Raw genomic sequence first — 24,198 nt, forward strand, 5'->3', positions numbered from 1 at the left:
AGAATGAATCAGAAGGGAGAAACTTCCAGGCAACAGCAGCAGAATACCTAGAAGCGGAATAAAAAAGGAAGCGCCAAATGCAGGTGAACTTGTTTGCAGGAACAAGCAGAATGTGAAAAAAAAATGAGAATAGAGATGTATTTCTAAAGAGCTTGCACACTAATGCAGAAATGGAAAAGGAATCACTTTACAAGCATAGGGAACAATTTAGCAATAGGTACAAATAGCAAATATCTTACCTTACTACTACTACTACTACTACTAATAATAATAATAATAATAATTTTTATTTATACCCCGCCCTCCCCAGCCAAGGCCGGGCTCATTTCTGACAACAGGCTACATTCAGGGAAAGAGAATATCTCCGAGTCTGACAGCAAAGGGTATGCTGGACTTTGGCAGGACATGAAGAGCCCCACCATTGGCAAGATCAGTTTGTTATCTTTAGATTTAAAAATTCACTCAGGAGCCACTTCCAGTAAGATGTAATAGGACAGGGGATGAAAAAGAAGTGGAGAGAAAAAGAAAGAGTCAGCAATATAAAGGTGCTGGGTGAAGCCATAGAAACAAAATGGAAAAATAAGGTCAAAAGACCGTCAAAGTAGGGGAAATCATCAGAAAGGGACAGCACTCAGAAAGACAGCGAGAGAACCAGGAAGAAAAAGTGTCCCAGCAACCAAAGACACAATTAACAAATTAACAAAAGCAGCAGATAGCTGAAGAAGAAGTGCTGAGAAGAAACAATTAGCTGGAAAAGGGTTATTAGAAATCTTGGTTACAGTGCATTCCATTAAGTGAAGGCCATTCATTCAAGGAGTCACGTAGGGAAGATGAAAGGGTAGCAGTAAAAGAAAAAGGGAGGTCTAATTAGGTGTTTTTCTTTCAACAAGCCTGAAATCAGATGAGTAGAAAGTGAGCAATGTTATGAAGGAGGGGTATGCTAAGGAAGTGTCAAAAGAGGCATTCTAACAGCTTGTGGCAAAGGCAGATGCTGTTCCCGCCAGATGTTTCTGACTCCAGCTCCCACCATCCCTGACCATTGGCCCTGCTATGTGGGGCTGATGGGGAGTTGGAGTCAATCAAGATCTGGAGGGCATCACACTGACTATCTCTGCCTTAAGATCTCCACTTTAACTTACAGAAATGTGCAGGTTTATTTACAGGTGGCAACCACTTCATGTGGAGTGAATAAGCGTGTGAATAAGCACGCTCCGTCCTGCCTTCTTCTGGGTGCCTAAGGACCTGCATGTCAGCAATCTTGCGTCAACTGGACACACCTAAAATGGTTTCTGCTTGTACTTACTGTGCCAATTCATTTTCTTTCTCCAGTTCAGTTGTTTGAATAGCAACTCTGCAAGCTCTGAATGCTGATTTGTATTTCAGTAGAAGTAGCAGCCAAATAAAACACATCTTAGCAAGACTCCTAAACTATGCTTTTATTATTATTATTATTTTAAAGATATCAATGTCTGTACCTGAAAGTCCTCTATAAGTTCTGGGAAGAACTGTTCATACATTTTCAGATCTTCCACTGATCGCCCCAATTCCTGCTTTGGTTTCAGTTTGTTGATATCAGTCTCTATGTCATCATTCTGTTGGGGAGGAAGTGAACTTGCATTATTAAGAGATTTGTGGGATACACGATACAATTTCCAGCTTAAGAGAATGTCTAGTATTTTCTTCATACTGCAAATAAGGTTCTTTTGCACCTCAAGAGAAAATACACAAAACCTCTTATTGATTGGCAAGCTGATAATGGAATGGATCCCAAAAGAAGGAATCTTCCTCCGTTCAACCCATTGAAAGGATTTTACAACAAGATGCTAACATACTGGTTAATGCTCTGATTTGTTGGAAGTGTTGTGATGTACTGTGAGGAAAAATATACACAGATAATGATCAAATGAAGAGAAGAGAAGCTTCCTTTGTCACACAATATGGGGAATGTTGGAACCGGGGGGCTAATATGCACAACGATGTTGGGCTGTGGCTTCCATGTATATATCACTAACCCCCATCCACACATTAAGAGTTCATACAAAAGGCTAAATGCGCATTTTCAAAATGTTTTGCTTGAAACAAGACAACACAACACCTGTCCCTTCCCCGACTGTTTTTACAATTAATTCGCAAGCATATTTATGATTTGGAAAACACGATGCACGAACAATTTTTCTGAAAGCTAATGAAAATAACTGCACAATATCTGAGTAGTATGCCCTCAGTTCCACTAACCTTAAAATCTATGTCATCTTCATTATCATTTTCAATCTCAGACTCTGTTTCGGCGTCATCATTGTCATCACTTTCATCTACTACGTCATCCACTGTGATATAAAATGCTCTATAAGTAGGGCAGATGTACGTTTTCTACAACATGTACATCCCAGAAAAGAAATGATGCATGTGAAACTTTTCACTCTCCAACTGAAACCTAATACTACTTATGAAGTTAAATGAGACCACATGCTGAATATGTAATTACACAGATTCTCAATGTTACAGAAACAAATCCGTTAAACATAAGAGGACATGAACAATGTAAGGTAGAACAGAACAGCTAAGGCTATGCAAGCTATCGAAAGTTGTTCTCTGTATCATCCAGAGAGTAGAAAGAAATCTGGTAGTTTTTGCCCTTCTGAGGCACTCCGGCATCCTTGAATAAGGCACCTTAAGTAGAAGCCCAGGGGAGTACAGAATAGAATGGTGGCTTATGTAACTGTTCCTATACAGGATTATTTAAATATGAACAAATTCGGCAGTTTTAGAGCAAGGCCTTTTAAGGGTGGAATTACATTTATCTTGACAAAAGCATGCTCCAAAGCCTGCATTGGTTGTGAGTCCTGGAAGACCTGCTCCCTGCCTTGCAGGCCTTTTCCCACCTGGCCTGGGAGGGAGGGGCCCTGACTGACTCCAGCTACAAAAGCTGAGGCTGCTAACCAGACTCTTGGGCTGGGTAATGCTTCGGGGAGTGTGTTGCGGGCGGTGGTTGCTGTTGTTACTTATTTATTTTTTGGGTATCTTTATGTTTAGTGAAAATTGTTCAATTTGGTTGTGTACATTTTGATGTGTTTTATTTATTGTTTAGGACTGCATTTGTTATATTTGTAACTATGTAAATGTTTTTCAGGTTATAAGCCACCTTGAACATAGTTTTAACTAGGGAAAGGTGGCATACAAAGAAAATTATGTATGTGTGCATGCATGCATGCATGCAATGCAAATGCAGGAAAAGTTGTATTTGTGAGAAAAATAGCCTGTGGGCTGGAGCAGTGCTTAACCCATTCCATGCCCACCATTTCTACCAAAGCGTATGTCTTCAATTCATGAAGGGCAGCACAACTTTTTATTTTACATACACTTCAAGAAGGCTGTACACTAGACCATACTCCCCAATGAACCCATCCATTGTCAACTTCAAACTAAGTGGATGAAGTGTGAAAGTACTTTCACTCCTGAGATACACAAGCAAATTATAATGTTTTGAATGCTGGATTAATAAAATGAATTTAGGATATACAGCACACATTTTCAGACTCATTCTTTTGGATCTGTCAGGCTTATTATATATTCTAAAGACTTCAAAAGGCAATGAAATTTTTTGCAGAATTTATCTTTGTGTAATAGATCACTTTATTATTTTACTTAATCAAAATGAAAACTGAGGTGTCACATTTTGGTCTCCTATTTATGAGGCATAAATTTCAATAATCTAAATATATAATCTTTTCTTTAAAAAACACAACAACATTCTGCATTTAACTGTACAGTATTAAGACTTCAAAAGTAGGCTGCTAGAACAACCAGATAATTGTAAGCTTCTGTGTCTATGTTTTTTCCTAATCCTCATAGGAAAGCAGATATACACAAGACCATGATGTTTCAAAATTAAGCATACCTTCAGGAGGCAAACTATACAGCTGATACACTGGACCATTAACAGGGATGACAGGTAGTTGGAAATGGAAAGCACTTTTAATGGTTGGCAGTGGAAGACGGTTTTTAGGATAACATTTTCTCATGATTAGACTGGATGTGTTGACCAGTGGATCAAGCGTCCTTACTGCAAGGCATTCCTAGTACAATAAATAAGCATTATAAAACAAAGCACTGCATGTCAAATAATTTCATTCTTTGTGCACTATCATTCTACTGTGGTAAACTACTAGGAATAGGAACTCTTGAAGGAACTTCATTTTATGATGGAATATTTACCTTGATTATGTATTGTCATTATTAATATACACACACCTTCAAATGATCTAAGCCAGGCATGGCCAAACGTGGCCCTCCAGATGTTTTGGGACTACAATTCCCATCATCCATGACCACTGGTCCTGTTAGCTAGGGATGATGGGAGTTGTAATCCCAAAACATCTGGAGGGCCAAGTTTAGCCATGCCTGATCTAAGCAGTTCGCATAGACAATATACAGAATACAATAAAAGACAGTTACAGATACAAATCACAAACTTCAGTATATAATAGAGTAAACTTAGAATGGAGATAAAATGCAGTCTAATCAAGGCCTGAGAAAAAAAGAAAGTTTTCAGTAAGTGTTGGAAAAATATATAAATTTGGTGCCTGTGCAACACATACAGGGACAGAGCTCCAAAGAATAGGAACTACCAACCCAAATTTCAGTGACACATAACTGCTAACTGGAAACTACTAACTGCCACATAACCGTGGGGCTTGGAGTTATCAGTAAAAAATGTAGCATAACTCTAGTGAAATGAACAACATTCATGAACTATTGCTCAAGTTCAAAGGCGCCATAGCCCAAGGAAGTTGGGAAAGAACAAGGTAAATCCCATGTCCTCCTGGTACAAGGTAGAGATGCTGGAATCACTGAAGCACAACTGTTAATGGAATTAAAATCAAAGTTCAAGCAGCAAGTGGGATGTTCAAGAATGACTGCAGTTTACCAACATACTGCAAAATGTTGCAAAGGACGTATGTTCAGTCTTGGTTCAAATGCTTCTGCAAAAAGTCTATGACCAAATTCCTGATTACATACATTAACCAACTTCAAGTAGGTCAAGTACCCAGTAATGTATACAATCCAATTTCAAGACAAATGGCCTTGCATAACTGTAAAAACTAGAACGTCATAATTCAGTTTGGAACAAATCAATAGCAGCACAGGTGTAGAATGTGCTCCCATGAAGATTGAGGGAAGAACTGGCATAACATTCAGCAGATTTCTGCATTTCATTTTGCTGCTGCATTTGCAGTAGATAGAGGTGGCCTAGTTCAGCCTTAGCACCAAGAACACTGCAGACATTGATGCTATTACTGCTTTTAAGTACAGTCGTACCTTGGATCTCAAATGCCTTGGCTCCTGAACAAATCGGCTCCCAAAAGATCGAAACCTGGAAGTGAGTGTTCCGGTTTTCAAACATTATTTTGGAAGCCAAACGTCCAATGGGGCTTCTGTGGCTTCCATTTGGCTGCAGGACCTTTCTGCAGCCAATCAGAAGCCACGCTTTGGTTTCTGAATGTTTTGGAAGTCGAATGGACTTCCAGAACGGATTCTGTTTGACTTCCAAGGTACGATACATTGAGATCAGTTTTTTGTCTCCAATTGATTTAAATCTCCATCTGAGTCTCCCTCAAAAACTATCTGAAGTTCCACACTAACCCTTTCTAAGATACAAGTCTTTAAAAATAGCTTTTCAAGATTTTTTTTAGTGTACCTTCTCTATGCATACTTCTTCCCTTTTTTAAAATCCAACACCACCCTTTTTTTGAGTGTGATTCCTTGATAGTGATAATAAAGATTAATAGAGGACTAAACAGATTAATACAGAACAGGGATATCAATTGTTAAGAGGTGAGGTGATTGGGTAATGAACTGTCAAGTACAGATTAATTTAAATTTATAATGTCAAAAGTAGCAGATGAGATTGAATGCATTTCCTGTGATGTATGATGATTTTTCAGTTGATGAAGAATAGCAATAATACAACTTTTAAGATTTTACCCATGTATTGGGACATGCACACAGGCAACTTTGTATTATCATCTTAATGGTACATATAAATACGCTTCACTGTGCATTCATAGCAATATAAGCTTTTTAAACACTTACTTGTGAAGTGTTGTACAGAATTTTCATCCCATTGACATCAATGAATGCTTTTCTTCCCAACTTGATGTTCGTAATGCTCTTTATAGACTGCAAGATGCCCTTGCGGATCAACATATGTCTATGCCGACTATCGTGGCGATGCCAGTCGACGTAAATCGTCAAGAGCATTTGGACATAGCCTCTGTCTACGGCTTTCCTTGCATTTGTTTCTTGGAGGGGGGGAAAATCAAGAGATCTCAAGAAACTATAAGCAGTTACAACATGCCAAAATGTACCAAAATATGTAAATCTTTTTTTTTTTTTTTTTAAAATGTCTTTTAGGATAAAATACCTTTAGGAATGCATACACTGAGATTACATTGTAATAAAATATGCACTTAAATATTTCCTCCCCTATATGCTTTTGAAAAAATCTTTGCTGATTGCTGTGATTACAGGATGGTATGGACATATGAACATATGCAGAATTGGCACAGACAAAAAATAGACTTATCTGCCCATATCAAGCTATAGCCATGAACAGTTATTACATACAGAAGTCAGTGTGGGGAAGCTATCAGAGTACTAGACTTAGACTGGGGACACTTGAATCAAATCCCCATTTAGGCTATTAAACTCGCTGTGCCCTAGGACCATCTAACATTCTTTCATCCCAAACTAACTCACAGTGTTGAAAAATTAAAATGGAAGGCCAGGATGAATGTATACATTCCTGCACAAACTGGAGAAAGTTTAGGAAACAAACTGTAATTTTTAATAACCCTCAATCAATAAAAATAGATATTGGAAGCAATTCCAAACAGCATGATGAGTATTGCAAACAGAGATTAATCCAAAGTGTGGCTAACAGATGTATGCATTTTCTGCATATTTTGTTCTATTCCCTCATCAGAACAGCTCACTGATATAATAATCACGGAATTGCTGAGTCTTTCAGTACACAATACTGGCTACTAAGCTGCAATCTTTAAAATGTTTATTTTCAGTTTTACCTGTGTAAACACAGGGTGATTGCCAGCAAAACTTATTTTAATCTGCTCACATTCCATATCTTCTGAAATATTAAGGCACACACTTACTTGATTTAAGCAATGCAGCAAGGGTGTCTAAAGCAACTCTGTGAATATAAATATAAACAAACAAAAAACAGACAAACTATTAGATTTAGGTAACATTCCTGATCATTGATAAGCATCCTAACTCTGCATGTGACTGCAATCCTAAACATGATAAAGTGTTGAAAATGAATTTTAATTTGTTTTACATTCCATAAGTTTGGTCTACCTGCAACAGCAAGTATATTTGGGGTAATGTGAGTTGAATGGCTAATATGCACAAGAACCGGGCACAGAGCACATTTATACTCACCATGTTTTCCCAGCTGCCACGCCTCCACATCCACAATTTTTTTTTACTGATAATAATCAGCTAAACAGTTTGAGGATCTATACAACTTTGTAACATGCAGAAAATATCAATATTAGAGAAACCAAAGACTGGAACTGAGGGAAGTCGAGAGGTGGGGGGGGGGGTTGGGGGTAGGGAAGAAAAATGGGGGGGGGATAATGATATGTTTTTGGATAATATGTCTTGTTATAACTTTGAATAAAAAAATTAAAAAACAACCAACAAAAATGCATAAACAATTGAGTATCAAATACCACCCAATCTTCATTGGTTAATAAAATTCAGAAGTAATGGAAAAAGGGGGGGGGAGAGAAATAACTTAGGTAATCTCATGGACATCAGTGGGCCTTAATTCAAAATACATGTGCAAATAATCAGGCTGAATGTCTTTTGGGTACGTAATTAAGAATTCAGATGTTAAAAATAAATTGTCTGGTGCATTTATGTTATCATCAATTCATTCTTCTTTAGTTCTGTGAATGTATCAGGTGCTGGTTTTTGCTAGAAGGAACTTGGGGACGGGGGGACGGGACCCAAAGCCCTGTAGGGCACACAGAACAAGCCACATGGTTCTCTGGATTGTGGCCTATGAAAGCAGTAGATAGGGTATTTCAGTATATTAAGTCTCAAGGACAAATACTTGAAAACAGAGATGAATCGATTCAATTGTTTTCAAAGACTCATTTAGCAAAATGACTTCAACTGACCCACACAAATCACATTCTCCTCCGCATCACAACTGCTGGGTTTTATTTATCTACTGTTTGTAGTTACATCCCACTCGTCACCAAATGACCCCAGAGTGGGTTACAAAAAGTATCACAATTAAATCAGATGCAATTTACATTCAAGTTGTAAAACAAAACTACAAAACGAACAAAAGTCAAAGTTAAGAAAACAGCAGCACAAAACAGCAATCTTGTATTAAAATAAATACGGTCCACAATATTAAAAAATATATATATTCAGATTTTCTACTCACTTCATAAGACTGGTATTCTTTTTGCTAAAAGGACCAATTATCTTAAATATCAATTCCACGAGTCCATTCCTGCCCAAGGATACAGCATTTACAGCTGAAATTTTATAAAAAAAAGTTACACCAAATTGCAAAGTTATAGATATAAATGCTTACACTTGAAGCAAGGCAAATATAATCAAAACACCATCTTACCTATTTATATTTCACTAACTTAGCATAAAAATCCCAAAACTAAGCATTCAACTTGAAATTCTGTATTTGCATGTCTAGTGAAGTTTCAAGATACCTAAATGCTACTTATATGTGTAAACTCTAATGCAGAACATCTGCTATTACACTGGAATGTTAACTATGTTTTGCAGATATGCGCCTGTTGGCCATTGTTTCCAGAGCACCTGCACCTATCAGAACCTGTGCCTTGGTTTTTGAACATTTTGAAACTTTTTTTCACAGCTTCAGCATTTCTGGAAATTTTACTATGCTAAGACACAATTCTTGCTTAATTGTGATTAAGGCACTGGGCCAAAAGACTCCTAATTCTAAGCCCCTCTCCTCCTGTTACTGAATTCCCCTTGTCCTTAACCATTCTTGAGGGTTATGTTGGCAGTAAATTAATAATGGTTAACACTAGTGCAAGTTTGCAGGCAAATCTTCAAGGGAATCCTGGCTATCATTAAGTATGGTTAATGTTAGCAACACAACATTTAACCAAGATGGAGGCTGTATATAAAATTGAATTCAATGAGGCAAAAGTACACATGTGCAGAACTGAACTTTAAGGCTGGCAAAATCTTTCTCCCTCTACCACTAAAACTGCTAGATCTACATACCTACTCAGCAACATTCCATGCTCAGGAGTTAGAAAGCCAACATACAGATTTTTATAAGAGAAGAGAATGCCTACTAGCTTTCAGCGCTAATGTAAATGGGAGAGGAAGGTCCTTTGATTTTTCATATTAAACATCTTTGTAAACTGAGATACACTGAGAGAAGAATGTCACAGTACTTACAATTAGTTGAGTAGACTCGTAAAACTTGGAGACAAGGTAATATTAACCTTTGATTCTGCAAGTTCTGTTTCACTAGGTTAAGAGTTATATTTAAAGCACCATTAACTCTGGCTTTTACTCCAAATTTTTTATCTGGAAATTCAAAAGGAACAGCAGCAATATTAGAACCTATGCAAACTATAATTTGGGGTGGGGGGTTAGCTGGCCACAGCTTTTTAGATTAAAAAAACTGCTGTATTTATTTACTTATTTATAAAATTTCCTGCCTTTCCACCATAAGATCCAGGGTGGGTTACAATGACCTTAGTAAAGACATGTATCTTCAGCACATAGCAGAAGCTGAACAATGGTGGTGGCAGACACACCTCAGTGGAGAGGGAGGGTCCACAATTTAGGGTCTACCATAGAGATATACCTCTCCTAGGCCACCATTCCCTGCAATTTTTGGGGTAGTGGAACTACTACAGGAGCCCCATTAGGGGCTCATCTTTCAGATATTTGGGGGTCTAAGTTATACAGGGTTTTAAACATTGATGTGAACGACTGAACTGAACTGAGAAACAAACTGGCAACCAAAACAGGGAGACTGCAGTGACAAAACCCACAAATCACACAGGTATCTGAAGAAGTGTGCATGCACACGAAAGCTCATACCAAGAACTAACTTAGTTGGTCTTTAAGGTGCTACTGGAAGGATTTTTTTTTATTTTGACTATGGCAGACCAACACGGCTACCTATCTGTAACACAAATCACACAGCACAGGACAATGAATTAACCACAGAAGGTGGAATAGAAGTTCATGTTAGTCTCTGAACAATATTCACTTGACTTGTTTCCCTTCCAGCCCCTTGCATGGGTTGATCTCAGTAACATAGTTTGGTACCAAGAAGGCCCTACACGGGGCTATCGCTCAGTAGAACAGCCCAAGCTAAGCAGAGGCCCGAAATTCAATTACTGACATGGACTTTTTGGGAAAGGAGACCTGCACAACCTATAGCCAATCTGTGCAAATGATGCAAGAACCAATTTACTAATTCAGGTGCCTCAAGTGGCCCCGAGTTTAGCTTTAGCTTGCTAAAACTGTTCCCCATATGAATTTGAAAGCCTTCTTCATAGTCATGTGGTTAAATTAGAGTACCTTCCGTTTATTTCCCCACTTCCATTACACAACCTCGCTGCATACAAACAGTATCACACCTGCAATAGCCACTGGAAGGAGAGTGAGATGTTGGTGCCTCCCCATTCAGTTCTACCATTGTAGAAGTTTTGTGGGGAGGGAACTAGGCCCCGTTTGCATTGTGTGTTCAATCCTGAACACAATCAAAGTGAAAAACAAGTGGCTTGTGGGAATGTCACTATCTGCTAATCCTTAGTAGAACAGACCTGCATAAGAAGCAGTCACGGCCTTTATTGAACCGTGCCAGTAGCAGAATGAGTTCTTTTTTTGCAGGGGTTCTGAGCCTGGGAAAGCCACACGATGGCAGTTCCACAAAGACAACATATGCAAGAGGATTTTAGTTAGGTTTGACTTACCTTTTGGGCCAATTTTTGCAAGAAGAGAATGAAGCAGCACCATTAATTCTTCATTTGGAGGGGATTCTTTGCTGACATTCACAAGCAATTGCAGTAAAATCTGTGTCCCTCCTCTAGAAACAAGAACACTTGTTCTTCTGCTACTGCCTAGAAATAGAACATGAGCCATTAGCAGCAATGCTAAGGTATTCAGATTTTACTACCAACTCTTAAAGGTAAAGGGACCCCTGACCATTAGGTCCAGTCGTAACCGACTCTGGGGTTGTACCACTCATCTCGCTTTATTGGCCGAGGGAGCTGGCGTACAGCTTCCGGGTCATGTGGCCAGCATGACTAAGCCCCTTCCGGCGAACCAGAGCAGCGCACGGAAATGCCGTTTACCTTCCCACCAGAGCAGTACCTATTTATCTATTTGCACTTTGACGTGCTTCGAACGGCTAGGTTGGCAGGAGCTGGGACCGAGCAACGGGACCTCACCCTGTTGCGGGAATTCGAACTGCCGACCTTCTGATCAGCAAGTCCTAGGCTCTGTGGTTTAACCCACAGCACCACCTGCATCCCTTCTTACTTTTTAATAATATAGTCACAAGTATAAGGTCACATGTATAAGGCCGGTCATATATAAAAGGCCAGATGAAGTATTTATTCTCTTTATGGCAGAAAACCTTAGCTATGTAAGTGTTTCTAAACTATCTAAGACTATAAAAATTCACATTTATTAGATAAAAGACACTACAATCCTAGACAGATCTTACAAATTTGCAATTTAATATAAAAACACACCTGCTGCCACCAGTTCATTTAGGATGTTCAAGATATTTAGTGTAGTCTGAAGATCTCGGGTATTCTGAAATGAACAGAATATTTCATAGTTATCATATTATACCTGTCATAATACAAATCTACAAACACTTTCTGATGGCAGAAATTTGAGGAGGAATTAAAGAACCTCTTAATGAGGGTGAAAGAGAGCGCAAAATATGGTCTGAAGCTCAACGTCAAAAAAACTAAGATCATGGCCACTGGTCCCATCACCTCCTTGCAAATAGAAGGGGAAGAAATGGAGGCAGTAAGAGATTTTACTTTCTTGGGCTCCATGATCACTGCAGATGGTGACAGCAGCCACAAAATTAAAAGACACCTGCTTCTTGGGAGAAAAGCGATGACAAACCTAGACAGCATCTTAAAAAGCAGACATCACCTTGCTGAGAAAGGTACGTATAGTTAAAGCTATGATTTTCTCAGTAGTGATGTATGGAAGTGAGAGCTGGACCATAAAGAAGGCTGATCGCTGAAGAATTGATGCTTTTGAATTATGGTGCTGGAGGAGACTCTTGAGAGTCCCATGGACTGCAAGAAGATCAAACCTATCCATTCTGAAGGAAATCAGCCCTGAGTGCTCACTGGAAGGACAGATTGTGAAGCTGAGGCTCCAATACTTTGGTCACCTCATGAGAAGAGAAGACTCCCTGGAAAAGACCCTGATGTTGGGAAAGATTGAGGGCACAAGGAGAAGGGGACGACAGAGGATGAGAAGGTTGGACAGTGTTCTCACAGCTACCAACATGAGTTTGAGCAAACTGCGGGAGGCAGCAGAAGACAGGAGTGCCTGGCGTACTCTGGTCCAGGGGGTCACGAAGAGTCGGACACGACTTAACGACTAAACAACAACAAATATGCAAACACGTATTCTTAAAGCACTGGGATGGGGATCCTGGTGCCCTCACAATGTTGTTGGGATTCACAACTCCCATCTGTCCCACCACTGTGGTCAATGGTCAGGCATTATGGCAGCTAAAGTCTAACAACATCTGGAGGGCCACACATTCCCTTGCCTTGACTTAAAGCTTTAAAAAGTACTAAAATTCCAGAATCAGGACCATGAATATAAATACAGTAATATTTTAGATCAGGCATAGGCAAACTCTGGCCCTCCAGATGTTTGGGACTACAATTCCCATCATCCTTTACCACTGGTCCTGTTAGCTATGGATGATGGGAATTGTAGTCCCAAACATCTGGAGGGCCGAAGTTTGCCTATGCCTGTTTTAGATATAAAAAATGACAGCTCTATCTCTGACATCAATGCTCTACGCTAGGTTTCAAATCACATCTTAACAGTGGCACTGGACAATTAACCAAAACTATCAATTCTTTTAAACGCCATTACTTTGGGACACCATTAACTTTGTGTTAAGTTTTGAATCCTTCATTTAAAAAGAAGTTGCTATAGCTAAAATCTCTAACATCTACTTTATCCCAAACATGAAAATCCAGTGAACAGACTGACTGAGAAGCAAACTTTAGAAATTGAAACTGTGCAAGAAACTTATGTCATACCGACCCACTATTTTACCATAAATTAGTTTTTAAAACAAAAATAGTACCTCTAAAGTTGATAGAATAACTTCTATTCCAGTTGAACCTTTTGCAGTCATTTCCTTCCTGATTTTTTCTGAAAGTTAAATACATGTGAGCACTTGATAAACCAGGAAATTTCAAATGTGGGCAACCAGATAGTAGCTGCTGAAAAGCATAAAGTTCAATAGTAAAAAATGTTTTTAATCCCCAATGGTGATTACTTTAATTAATAAATAACAATCTACATTGCAAAAATACTAGATGCTTGAAATTATTCCTTTTAACAATGTAATAATTCCTACCTATCTGCATCAACAGAAATTAAAGTAAAAGAAGACTAATATTAGGAATGAACCTCATTATAAGAAGGGAACTTTTTAAATACTGAGAACTCAGTAAGACTGGTAAAGAAAAAGCAAGTGTTATATATGTGATATAACATTGTACCACCAGATGGCGATGTGGAGTCCCGTTTTTCTCTACTCGTTTTCCCAGTTTAAATTTACAACGTTTTAAACTGAAACGCTTCTTTGATGTGTCTACATCTAGCCTGAGCTAAGTGACTACCGTATTTTTCGCCCCATAAGACGCACCGGCCCATAAGACGCACCTAGTTTTTTGGGGGGGAAATAAAGGGGAAAAAATTATTTCCCCCCCAGGTGCGCTGCGCTACACCAGGAGCTTGGGGCGTGCGGAGCTCAGCGCGCCCCAAGCTTCTGCGTGCCGGCAAGGTCTCCGCTAGCGTGGGAGAGCCGGGCGCCTCTCCCAGGGCTAGCGGACCCCTGCGCTAATCCAGAAGCTTGGGGCGAGCTGAGGTCAGCGCGCCCCAAGCTTCTGCGTGCCGGGAAGCAGTCCGCTAGCCCTGGGAGAGCCGCTGGGCTCTCCCAGGGCTAGCGGATCGCTGCGCTACACCAGGAGCTTGGGGCGTGCTGAGCTCAGCGCGCCCCAAGCTTCTAGGTGCGCGCAAGCAGTCCGCTAGCCTTGGGAGAGCCGCGGGGCTCTCCCAGGGCTAGCGGATCGCTGCGCTACACCAGAAGCTTGGGGCGTGCCGAGCTCAGCGCGCCCCAAGCTTCTGCGTGCGCGCAAGCAGTCCGAAGCACGGGGAGCCCGAAGCACGGGGAGCCCGAAGCACAGGCTGCCGCCCCAAGCCTCGCGCACCCGGTGGGACCTCCTGCCGGGTGCGCGAGGCTTGCAGACTCTCGCCCGAAGCAGGGGGAGCCCTCCCGAGGGCTCCCCGTGCTTCGGGCGACAGGCTGCCGCCCCAAGCCTCGCGCACCCGGTGGGACCTCCTGCCGGGTGCGCGAGGCTTGCTGACACTCGCCCAAAGCAGGGGAAGCCCTCCGGAGGGCTCCCCGTGCTTCGGGCGACAGGCTGCCGCCCCAAGCCTCGCGCACCCGGTGGCACCTCCTGCCGGGCGCGCGAGGCTTGCAGGCATTCGCCCCATAAGACGCACCCCGATTTCCCCTTCATTTTTGGAGGGGGAAAAGTGCGTCTTATGGGGCGAAAAATACGGTACATCTTCTAATCAAGAAAAAAAGTGTTTCGTTCTATGTATGCAAGCATACTGACTACAATTTACAATCAGAACATAACTCTGTACCATGACATATGGGATGACATACGTATATTATATACAGAATATTTTCAAGAGTAAAGTGCATACAAATTTAAAGGCTGATTTCAATGTACAAATATTTACCTTGACTCTGAGCCAGGTGGAGAATTTTTGATGTAACATATCTGGTAGTGTCTGCTTCCACTAAACATTCTGTGTTGATCTTTTCCAGTTGTGACAGCAAACTCAGAATCCGAGAATTGTTTGTTAGACTGGAGCAAATAAAATTATTATTATTATTATTATTATTATTATTATTATTATTATTATTATTATTATTATTATTTGATATTGTCGCTTTTAATATGACAGGCATTTTTCAGAGTGGCATTTTAGGAATACTTAACATTAGGGTGATGATCCAAAAATCAATAATTAGTTAATTACTCTCAGGTAGGAATGTAGCCTTGGTCTTCGTTTAAGGTTGACACTGTGGAAAAACAGGGTCCTTGTGCCTTTAAGGGCTGTATGAGAAGCAGAAATTGAACAAGTTAATCCCGTTCACAATCAGGGCCTGAAGCCGACTTCTACTGATAACCATGATGTTGTTGGGACAGGGGAGTAGCAATTACTGTACTCTCTAATTTTCTGTTATGCCACGCCACCCTATCACAGCCATTTGGTGTTATGCTAAACCCACTTGGCAGCCAATTTTTGACTGGCACCCACAACACCCTCTCAAAATTTGTGCAGCACCTATTGGTCCAAAAAAGCTGGGTAACCCATGCTTTAAAGGTTCCAGTTATCCATTGTGACGTCACACTCTTAGCCAGGGCTACCATCCTAGAATCCATTACACCCAGAATTTCTGGTGGGAAAACAGGAGAGAAAAATCCTCCCTTTTGCCTTTTGACATTGCTGCTGCTTTCGAAAAGCAGGGGAGTGAGTGCTAGTGATGGCATGAAACTTCATCTTCTAAGAATTCCTGAAAGCTCTGGAGAGGAAGGGTAGACATTTGAAGACTTGTTTCCGGTTTGGATTCAGGTCCTTGGTTTCTATTCCAAGCCAGCCTCAGACAGACTTTCACACCATCACTAGTTGAGACAACAAGAATTTCCCATCCTGGCAGAATTTCAGTTCTGATTAGTATCAAAAGGTCCATTAATTAATCCATTATGTAGCCTTAACATACCCCAAGAGAAGACATATAAACTGCAAAGATGTGGAAGTTTATTCAAATAAATTTTAGCTTTATCAGGCAGCCCAGTGATTTACATTGGCTTCCACATTGAGCTGAAGGAATGTGATTAAGCAATGTTTTTCATTTTATAATACATTTAAATTAAGAATATTTATAAAGTAATTCTACTCTCAGACATGGATCCAGAGGCAGCTGTCTTTTGAAACTCTCAAACTAAAATAGGCCAACTGGATTTCACATCAGGAGCAGACTCAAGTACAGTGGTGCCCCGCAAGATGAATGCCTAGCAAGGCGTAAAACTCGCTAGACGAAAGAGTTTTCCGTTTTGGAGGTGCTTCGCAAAACGAATCTCCTATGGGCTTGCTTCGCAAGACAAAAATGTCTTGCGAGTTCCTGCAGGTTTTTTTCCTCCCCCCCTTTTTCTAAGCTGCTAAGCCGCTTATCAGCTGATCCGATAAGCTGATAAGCCGCTAAGCCGCTAAAAGCTAATCCTCTAATCCGTCAATGGGCTTGCTTCGCAAGACGAAAAAACCGCTAGACGAAGAGAATCACAGAACGGATTCTTTTCGTCTTGCGAGGCACCACTGTATCCGATGCTAACGATATCACTTAACATCTTGCTTTACCTGGCCTGAAATCCAGGAGGTGAGGATACCTCTGTGTTCACCTCTTCCTCTCACCCCAGTTCAGGACAAAATTCATTTTGCCTTGTCAGGCTAGGCATATGTCTCTGTGTCTTTAAGCAGCCTTTAAGGCAGGGGTGCCTCACATGGTTCCCCCTCCCACTTCTTGCTGACTCCCAACTCTCACCAGCCCTAGCCAATATTCACTCCTTGGGAATGAGTGAATATAGAGGACCACAGGCTTCCCATCCTTGCTTTAAAGCAAGAAGATACACAAAATCATCCATGGAGACAGGGCTGCACTGGACTAGTTACAAATAGCACTTTAGGTTGGTTGGTTGTTTTGAAAGAACTGTTGATTTTGCATAGATTGAGATAATCATTGAAATGTTCACAGATCAGGGTGGTATTTTTAAGCAATTGAGTTAGTATGAGGTTGTCATGAATTCTAGAACTATCATCTGAAAACAGAGTATTTTATTTACTGGAATGCTCAAATGGCAATACTCCTAACAAGTCCACTGAGTCATCATCGGGGCTCAGAATGGTCATGGATCTCTTACACACTTTTACACACACACCTCAACTTACCTCTAAGCATCTACAGTGTAACACAATCTTCAAGCCATTAATGACGTCCAAAATGTGACTCCACTGGTAAAAGTACACACGTTATTTTTGGAGTGATATCATTATGTAACTTTCCTTTGCCATTGCCTTTCTAGAGTGACAAAATGCTCCTGTTGCATTTAACTGGCACCATAAGCCATTCTGCTTGTCAGCTTACCATGCAGCTAGCTTATACAGCAAGTGACAATTTGTTATACACGTTACAATGAAATATGGTTAGCTGCAATAAAACTAAAAGTATATGGCACTAGTTTAATAAATACTGCCACTGCTGGTTTACCAAAGATATGATAAATCACTATTCTTCGCTCAGCAGCTTGAAAACAGTTCAACTGCAGTTAGAAAATGATTCTGTATTTACCACCAAGTTGCTCTAAGACAGAGATCGTCAGTGCCGTGCCTTCCAGATGTTGTTGGACTCCAACTCTCGCCAGACCCAGCAAGAGTGGCCAATGGCCAGGGATAGAGAGAGTCAGAGCCCACCAACATCTGGAGGGTACTGTGCTATTCCTGCTGACATATGGCTGTATTTCAATCAAATACTTGTAAGATGCCCCAGGAACTTGATGGAGGTTGGGGTATAAACAAGCCTCATCTAAAATTCACAAAACTATTCTAGTAGGAGGCAACCTCAAACAGTGGGACCTCTGGTTAGGAATGGGATCCATTCTGGAGGCCCAGCCATATCCCGAAAATTCCGTAACCGAAGGACTGCTTCTGCACACACACACGAGTGGCAAACCCACTTCTGGGTTTGCTGCATAACCTGGAGGTTACGCAACATGAGGTACCACTGTACTCCTGCATAGATACCACAGTAAAGCATGCAGCAACATAGAAACTGATACACAGGCACACATTCAAATAACCAAGGGTCAGTGTAGCAGGAAAAAGCTATCTCAAGGTTCCAAGCTCTATTACGTCACGCCAAAGCTGGCAACTTTGCACAACTGGCATAATCCTGATTACGAAACTGTATGTGCCACTTGCACAATTAAAGCTGCCCACCAATTTGGTAGGATGACATCCATATAAATGTAGATGTGTTTTGGGGAAAAAACCCTCCAAACTATATATAAACACTTCTTCTTCTTCTTCTTCTTCTTCTTCTTCTTATTATTATTATTATTATTATTATTATTATTATTATCACTAATCTAAAAGTAGAGTTGAGGTGGTTTAAACAGGCAAACTATTCTGAAAATATTTTAAAAGTTTAGAGGAAGTAACATTCTCACTTATTACATCTTTCAGAAAGATTAATCTCTTCCATGTGATATATGGAAGTTTGTTTTAGGACCAACAGCTAATAGTATAAGAAATAGGAACTTTCTAGAGATTTACTTTTAGGATACTTAGAGCATCAGCAAAACTTAAGTAACTGGAAACAGATACCCTGTTAGGACTAGTCTTAAAATAAATTGTTATGGAGATCCCAATTGCTCTCAAGGCTGATATGAAAATAAACTGAGCAGCTGGAAGCAAAAATAGATGTTAAGTAAATAGTAAGTATAAATAAACATTAAATAAATAGTAAGAATGTTTCCCTTAGTATTATCATCATTCCACAGGCTTTTCCACTCACCGGGGATTAGTTCCTACAGGCCAAGGATGAGAGGAGTTGTCAGATCCTACCCACTTCCCAACTGGTCTAAACATCCTGACTCTGATATGGATCCGAGTGCTGCGCCTCATGTTTGCATTATTTCCTCTAATAATGCCTTTGACCAAGCTACAAACTAAGGGCAACCTACAGCTTAACCATTTCTTACATAGTGACCTTATTCTAGAGCCCAACCCAGACACAATTGCATCGTAGGAAGTTACCACGGAAACCATTTTGTGTCATAAGGCTACAATTCCTCTAAGTTTACACACTCTCAGAGAGTTTTATTGGATTCAATCAAATGATTCTGGAATAAGCGTAAGAAATGTTTAAATTTATTTGCAAACAAGTTTCCTTTCAAAATATATGGGGTGAAGAACGGCCCCACAAAGTACCAATTCCCAAATAACTGGCACGTCAATGGATGACGTATTATATAAGTTCTATGTAGAGCAGTTCAGATTATTTTAAGCACATGTATCGAATGCTCCATGTGCTCAGTCCCACTGGCATAATGTAAGCCCCGCTTACATTCTTACATATGGCTTGATCAGGCCAACATTTGGTCCAGCACCCTGTTCTCATAACGGCCAATCAGACACAAGTAGGACCTGAGTACCAGAGCATCTCCTTCTAACAGCTGGCTAGTAGCTTTCATTTCCTCTCATCCCACTGCACATCTGAACCATCTGGAGCTGATTTTGAGGGTGTGCAGGGAGCTTGAGCAGACCGAAGAGGAAGTTCCATTGCACACACAGAAGTCTATTATGCCAGCAGAGGTGCCTCAATTTCCATTGCGTTTATTATATACAAGTGAAATCACGACTAACCCTAACCCTAAGCATATGTTCACTACTAACACAAACCAGTGATAAGCTCAACAGTGATAAGCCCACATGCAAGATCATAGTAACTGTCAGTTTACGGGATGCCATCACTAATTTCTAACCAGAAGTGCAGTATGTAAAGCAGTAGGAAAAGGAAGGACATGAAAAGAGCAGCCGTCTGCTCATGCAACCCTGGGATCCAATCCAATCTCCCAGTTCACATATCGTGGTGAACGCTAGTTACAGGTTTATTGCAAACGCTGACGTAGTTTCCACTGTGATCCCTTTGAGTCTGTAGCCACTGATGGATTGCATCATAATCTCTATCTTAGTATCTACTCCAAACCAGGGATCATGGTTTGTTTTGCTCAAACAAAAAACAATGGGTTATTGTAAAATTACATGGATAGCATATAAGTACTTGTATAATAGTTCATTAAACTATCAAAGCGACAATTATATGTACACAATAAAAACTAAATAAATTTTATAATTACAGGTCACCAACTATTACGGAAAATCTTTTTCTTAATCATCTGAATAAGCCTGATAACTTTGGGTTCATTTATAAGCTATCTTCAAGAAATACAAACCCAGCTGTTGAAAAAAAAATCCCATCTGCACCTCTCCCCAATCCCCTTACCTTTTTTCTGATGCCATTTTTATTTTATTCATCATGTAAAGTTCTTCATATCAATCTGGAAAGCTTAGTTCTTCCACAGCAACATCTCTAATGATCGGCAAAAATGAAAAAAGAAGAAGAGTGTGTAAGTATACTCAAATTCTAGTGTGAGAAACAGGATAATGTTTGAGAAAACGCAGCAGAAATAACACCATCTGCAGAAACCAAGATAGCCAGCAAATACAACCTTATAAGGGCCTGGGAACAAAAAATGTCAGGGGAAAAATGTAGCTGTAGCCATTGGTTAAGCAAAAAGCAAAGGTGCCTGCTAAAGAGGGTGTAGCAGTGACAAAGATGGCAGAGACTGCGGAAAAAGACATGGATAAGCAATCAGTGGAAAATATTGCTGGAGAGAGTAATAGGAGACTATTGTACCTCTTGGTAATAGGGAGGTTTTGCCATGATGACGTTTTTCACTCATTTCTGGCCCAAAATGGTAAATTAAAAAAACTGCAGCTCCATACAAAATCCTGAAGAAAATTAGTACTTTCCATTCGGGAAATGCCACATGTAATATTTTCTGACCAGCCCTCATAGAAGCTACTTGATATTAACATTACCCAATCAAAACAAGGTATCAGCAATTATATATAAGAAGCTATTCGTACCAGAAGCTTTTTCAAATTCTAGTCGTTGTTTTCAGCTAAACAAATCCATTTTTTTTATTACTGAATGCATACCTGCTTTAAAAGGAAAATGTTTCGCAGAATAATGAATTTTCCATCTTTGTGAGCAGCTTTTTTTTTTTTTTGTTAATAGATGCTAGTATGTTCTCAACTATATTACTAAGTAAAATCAAAATAATTTACTTTGCTGGAATAATATGCTTTGCTTCATAATCACTCCTGTAATTTCTATTCACCAAAGATTTACTTATAATGGGGATCTCTAAACTGTCATTATTCTTTAAATGATTTCATAACAGACACCAAGTTGTCATTTGCTTGCATTTACCATTACTGGAATCAAGATTTTCATAGCAAATTGGAACTAAGAAGGTGACATCCATGTGTTCCAGATAACCCTTTTAATGGATAAGCCCCCCTTTTTACTGGAGAAACATTATTTCAACGGTTGTGTATCAGGGAGTTATCAGTTACTCATCTCATTTAGTCCTCAGTTCTACTCCAAAAAGTTCTTAGCTTACTTAAATCAGCAAAACTGGAGTTTATAAACTAAAGACAAAATCCACAAAAATATTATGTCATACTGACATAGCACAATCCTTCCTCAAGGCAACCAAGGCCTGGGGAGTTTCAGAAATGCATGGGAGCCAGATATTGTGCAATCTGCATGCTCTGCATCTACTGGCTAAAAACCCCATTCTTTTGCAGGAGGAACTCTCCCAGGTCCTGCAGAGAATGTCCCTTATTTACTCTGATTCTTGATCCTCACAGTCAGACAAATCACTCTGAAAAGCAACCCAGTGCCCTCTGAGGATCATATCCTGGCCAAAAACAAACACTCTGTGTGTTCCTATGCCCTGTAAATAACTGCCCCATATGAAAGATGGGGAAGTCAGTTGATATCAGACATTGCCTTACTCAGATGTATTGTTTCTTGAAAAATAAATGAGCTGTGAACTCAAATGTTTCCTCTTTCCTCACACTTGGCTTCAGAGGAAACTTCCTGGTTTATTAAACCACATGTTTGCCATGACAACCAAGCACAGAAAATGTGGTTTAACCAACCAGGAAGTTTCCTTTGCAGTCAGATATGCCGGGGGAAAGTGCTTAAGCTCCAAATGTTGCTGGCTAAGAAATGCTAGATCCATACATGGCACTGTTTGGTAACATCTTTGGCTAGCCGCCCTTTCCAGCTATATTTTGATTTTGGCTGTTGTACAGTGGCGCCCCGCAAGACGAATGCCTCGCAAGACGGAAAACTCGCTAGACGAAAGAGTTTTCCGTTTTGGAGGTGCTTCGCAAGACGAATCTCCTATGGGCTTGCTTCGCAAGACGACAATGTCTTGCGAGTTCCTGCGGGGTTTTTCCCCCTCCCCCCTTTTTTCTAAGCTGCTAAGCCGCTTATCAGCTGATCCGATAAGACGCTAAAAGCTGCTAATAGCACTAATCCGTCAATGGGCTTGCTTCGCAAGACGAAAAAACCGCTAGACGAAGAGAATCACAGAACGGATTCTTTTCGTCTTGCGAGGCACCACTGTATTATAAAACCAATTCATGCTCCATATATATCAACCACTGTTTTGCTTTTCATAGTATCAAAAACCTAAAAGTGCATTTCACTTTTCTTTCTTTCTTTTATTAAATATTTTCTTGATTTACTAAAACGTGTGCAATGTCTCTCTCTCGTATTTTCCCCCCCATGCAACATTTTTACAAATCAGTTTCATTTGTTGAGACATTAGGAAGAAAAAGGGGAAAGAAGTGGAGGGGGGAAGATGGGTGGGGGTGGGGTCGGGTGGCGATGTTTCTATTTTACTTAATATAGGTATGTAGGGTTTGGTGTCAGCGTTGCTTGTGCAGGTTCTCTGCTGTTCACTTGTGTTCCTTTGGTGGTGAGAGAGGTGGGGTTGGCCTAGGGTGTGGTTGTTCATTTGTGGTTGGCTGTGGGGAACTTTGTTTTCATGAGCATTTCACTTTTCTAAATCATAAACTTCATTAAGACCCTTCCCAAAGCAAACCAACTGTTTTTTGAATGTATTGTATTGACACTTCCACATAGGACGAATAAAATTTAAAACTGAAGGTGAAAACTGGAGATACAACACTCACCTGAATTTACTACACAGTAAAACTTTAAAATACAAAAACACCCACTCAACAGATATACCGGTAATCAAAATTCTGCAGTATAGCTAATATACAGAAAAATACTACAAAACAATTAAGCAGTTCCCACATTCAATCCCCAGCATCTCAGAGTAGATCTGGGAAATAACCTTGTCTGAAATCCTGGACAGTCACTATCAGTCAGTGTAGACAATACTTAGCTATACAGTGGTGCCTCGCAAGACGAAAAGAATCCGTTCTGTGATTCTCTTCGTCTAGCGGTTTTTTCGTCTTGCGAAGCAAGCCCATTGACGGATTAGCGCTATTAGCGGCTTTTAGCGGCTTATCGGATCAGCTGATAAGCGGCTTAGCGGCTTAGAAAAAGGGGGGAAAGGAAAAAAACACCGCAGGAACTCGCAAGACATTTTCATCTTGCGAAGCAAGCCCATAGGAGATTCGTTTTGCGAAGCACCTCCAAAACGGAAAACTCTTTCGTCTAGCGAGTTTTCCGTCTTGCGAGGCATTCGTCTTGCGTGGCACCACTGTATATGAACCAATAGTTTGATTAGATATAAACCAACTTCCTTTGCCTTAGAAAACTCAACAAACTTGCTGTACTAAATGGGGCACAGAAGTGGCCAGTCTGAGAAAGCACCATCCACCTTGGGCCTGCCCAGAAAAAGCAAGTCTCAAGTGAGGCACTGGGGTGATGTCTGCTGTTTCCAGAAACTCTTCTTGTGAGACTTTTGTGGGTGAGATGAGTGTTTCTTGGGACCCTGGGTAAGAACCTGGAGGCTGAGAGGGTGTGTCAGAAGGTAAAATAATTGCTATTGATTTAGGAAGATAAATAGATAGAATTAATGTCTATGTAACTGTGTGCTTCTGTAATATTTTAAGTTTCTGTTGTGTCAATTTCTTCTACAATTTTTAACATATTAAGCAGTATAGAAATTA

General features: G+C 40.2%; 1 protein-coding gene across 7 annotated transcripts in view; it reads right to left on the bottom strand.

The window, feature by feature from the left end:
• AGTPBP1 (ATP/GTP binding carboxypeptidase 1) overlaps positions 1–24,198 on the bottom strand; it is a 62,907-nt gene that overhangs the window by 21,881 nt on the left and 16,828 nt on the right. For 5 of the 7 annotated variants that reach the window (XM_083464782.1, XM_083464779.1, XM_083464780.1 and 2 more), the window contains exons 2-13: positions 20,474–20,560; positions 15,088–15,215; positions 13,415–13,482; positions 11,811–11,874; positions 11,028–11,174; positions 9,493–9,624; positions 8,483–8,576; positions 7,173–7,210; positions 6,094–6,302; positions 3,899–4,076; positions 2,236–2,327; positions 1,476–1,592 (exon numbers count right to left, since the gene is read on the bottom strand). In XM_083464782.1, the coding sequence (XP_083320908.1) occupies positions 1,476–1,592; positions 2,236–2,327; positions 3,899–4,076; positions 6,094–6,302; positions 7,173–7,210; positions 8,483–8,576; positions 9,493–9,624; positions 11,028–11,174; positions 11,811–11,874; positions 13,415–13,482; positions 15,088–15,215; positions 20,474–20,508 (1,302 nt within the window). In that variant the 5' untranslated portion in view covers positions 20,509–20,560. Of the gene's footprint in view, positions 1–1,475; positions 1,593–2,235; positions 2,328–3,898; positions 4,077–6,093; positions 6,303–7,172; positions 7,211–8,482; positions 8,577–9,492; positions 9,625–11,027; positions 11,175–11,810; positions 11,875–13,414; positions 13,483–15,087; positions 15,216–18,982; positions 19,200–20,473; positions 20,561–24,198 lie in introns of those variants that run through there. The other 2 variants (XM_083464777.1, XM_083464778.1) reach the window with 2 other exon arrangements.

Source organism: Podarcis liolepis, assembly GCF_965112155.1.
Source record: "Podarcis liolepis genome assembly, chromosome: 11".
Taxonomy (NCBI): Eukaryota; Metazoa; Chordata; class Lepidosauria; order Squamata; family Lacertidae; genus Podarcis; species Podarcis liolepis.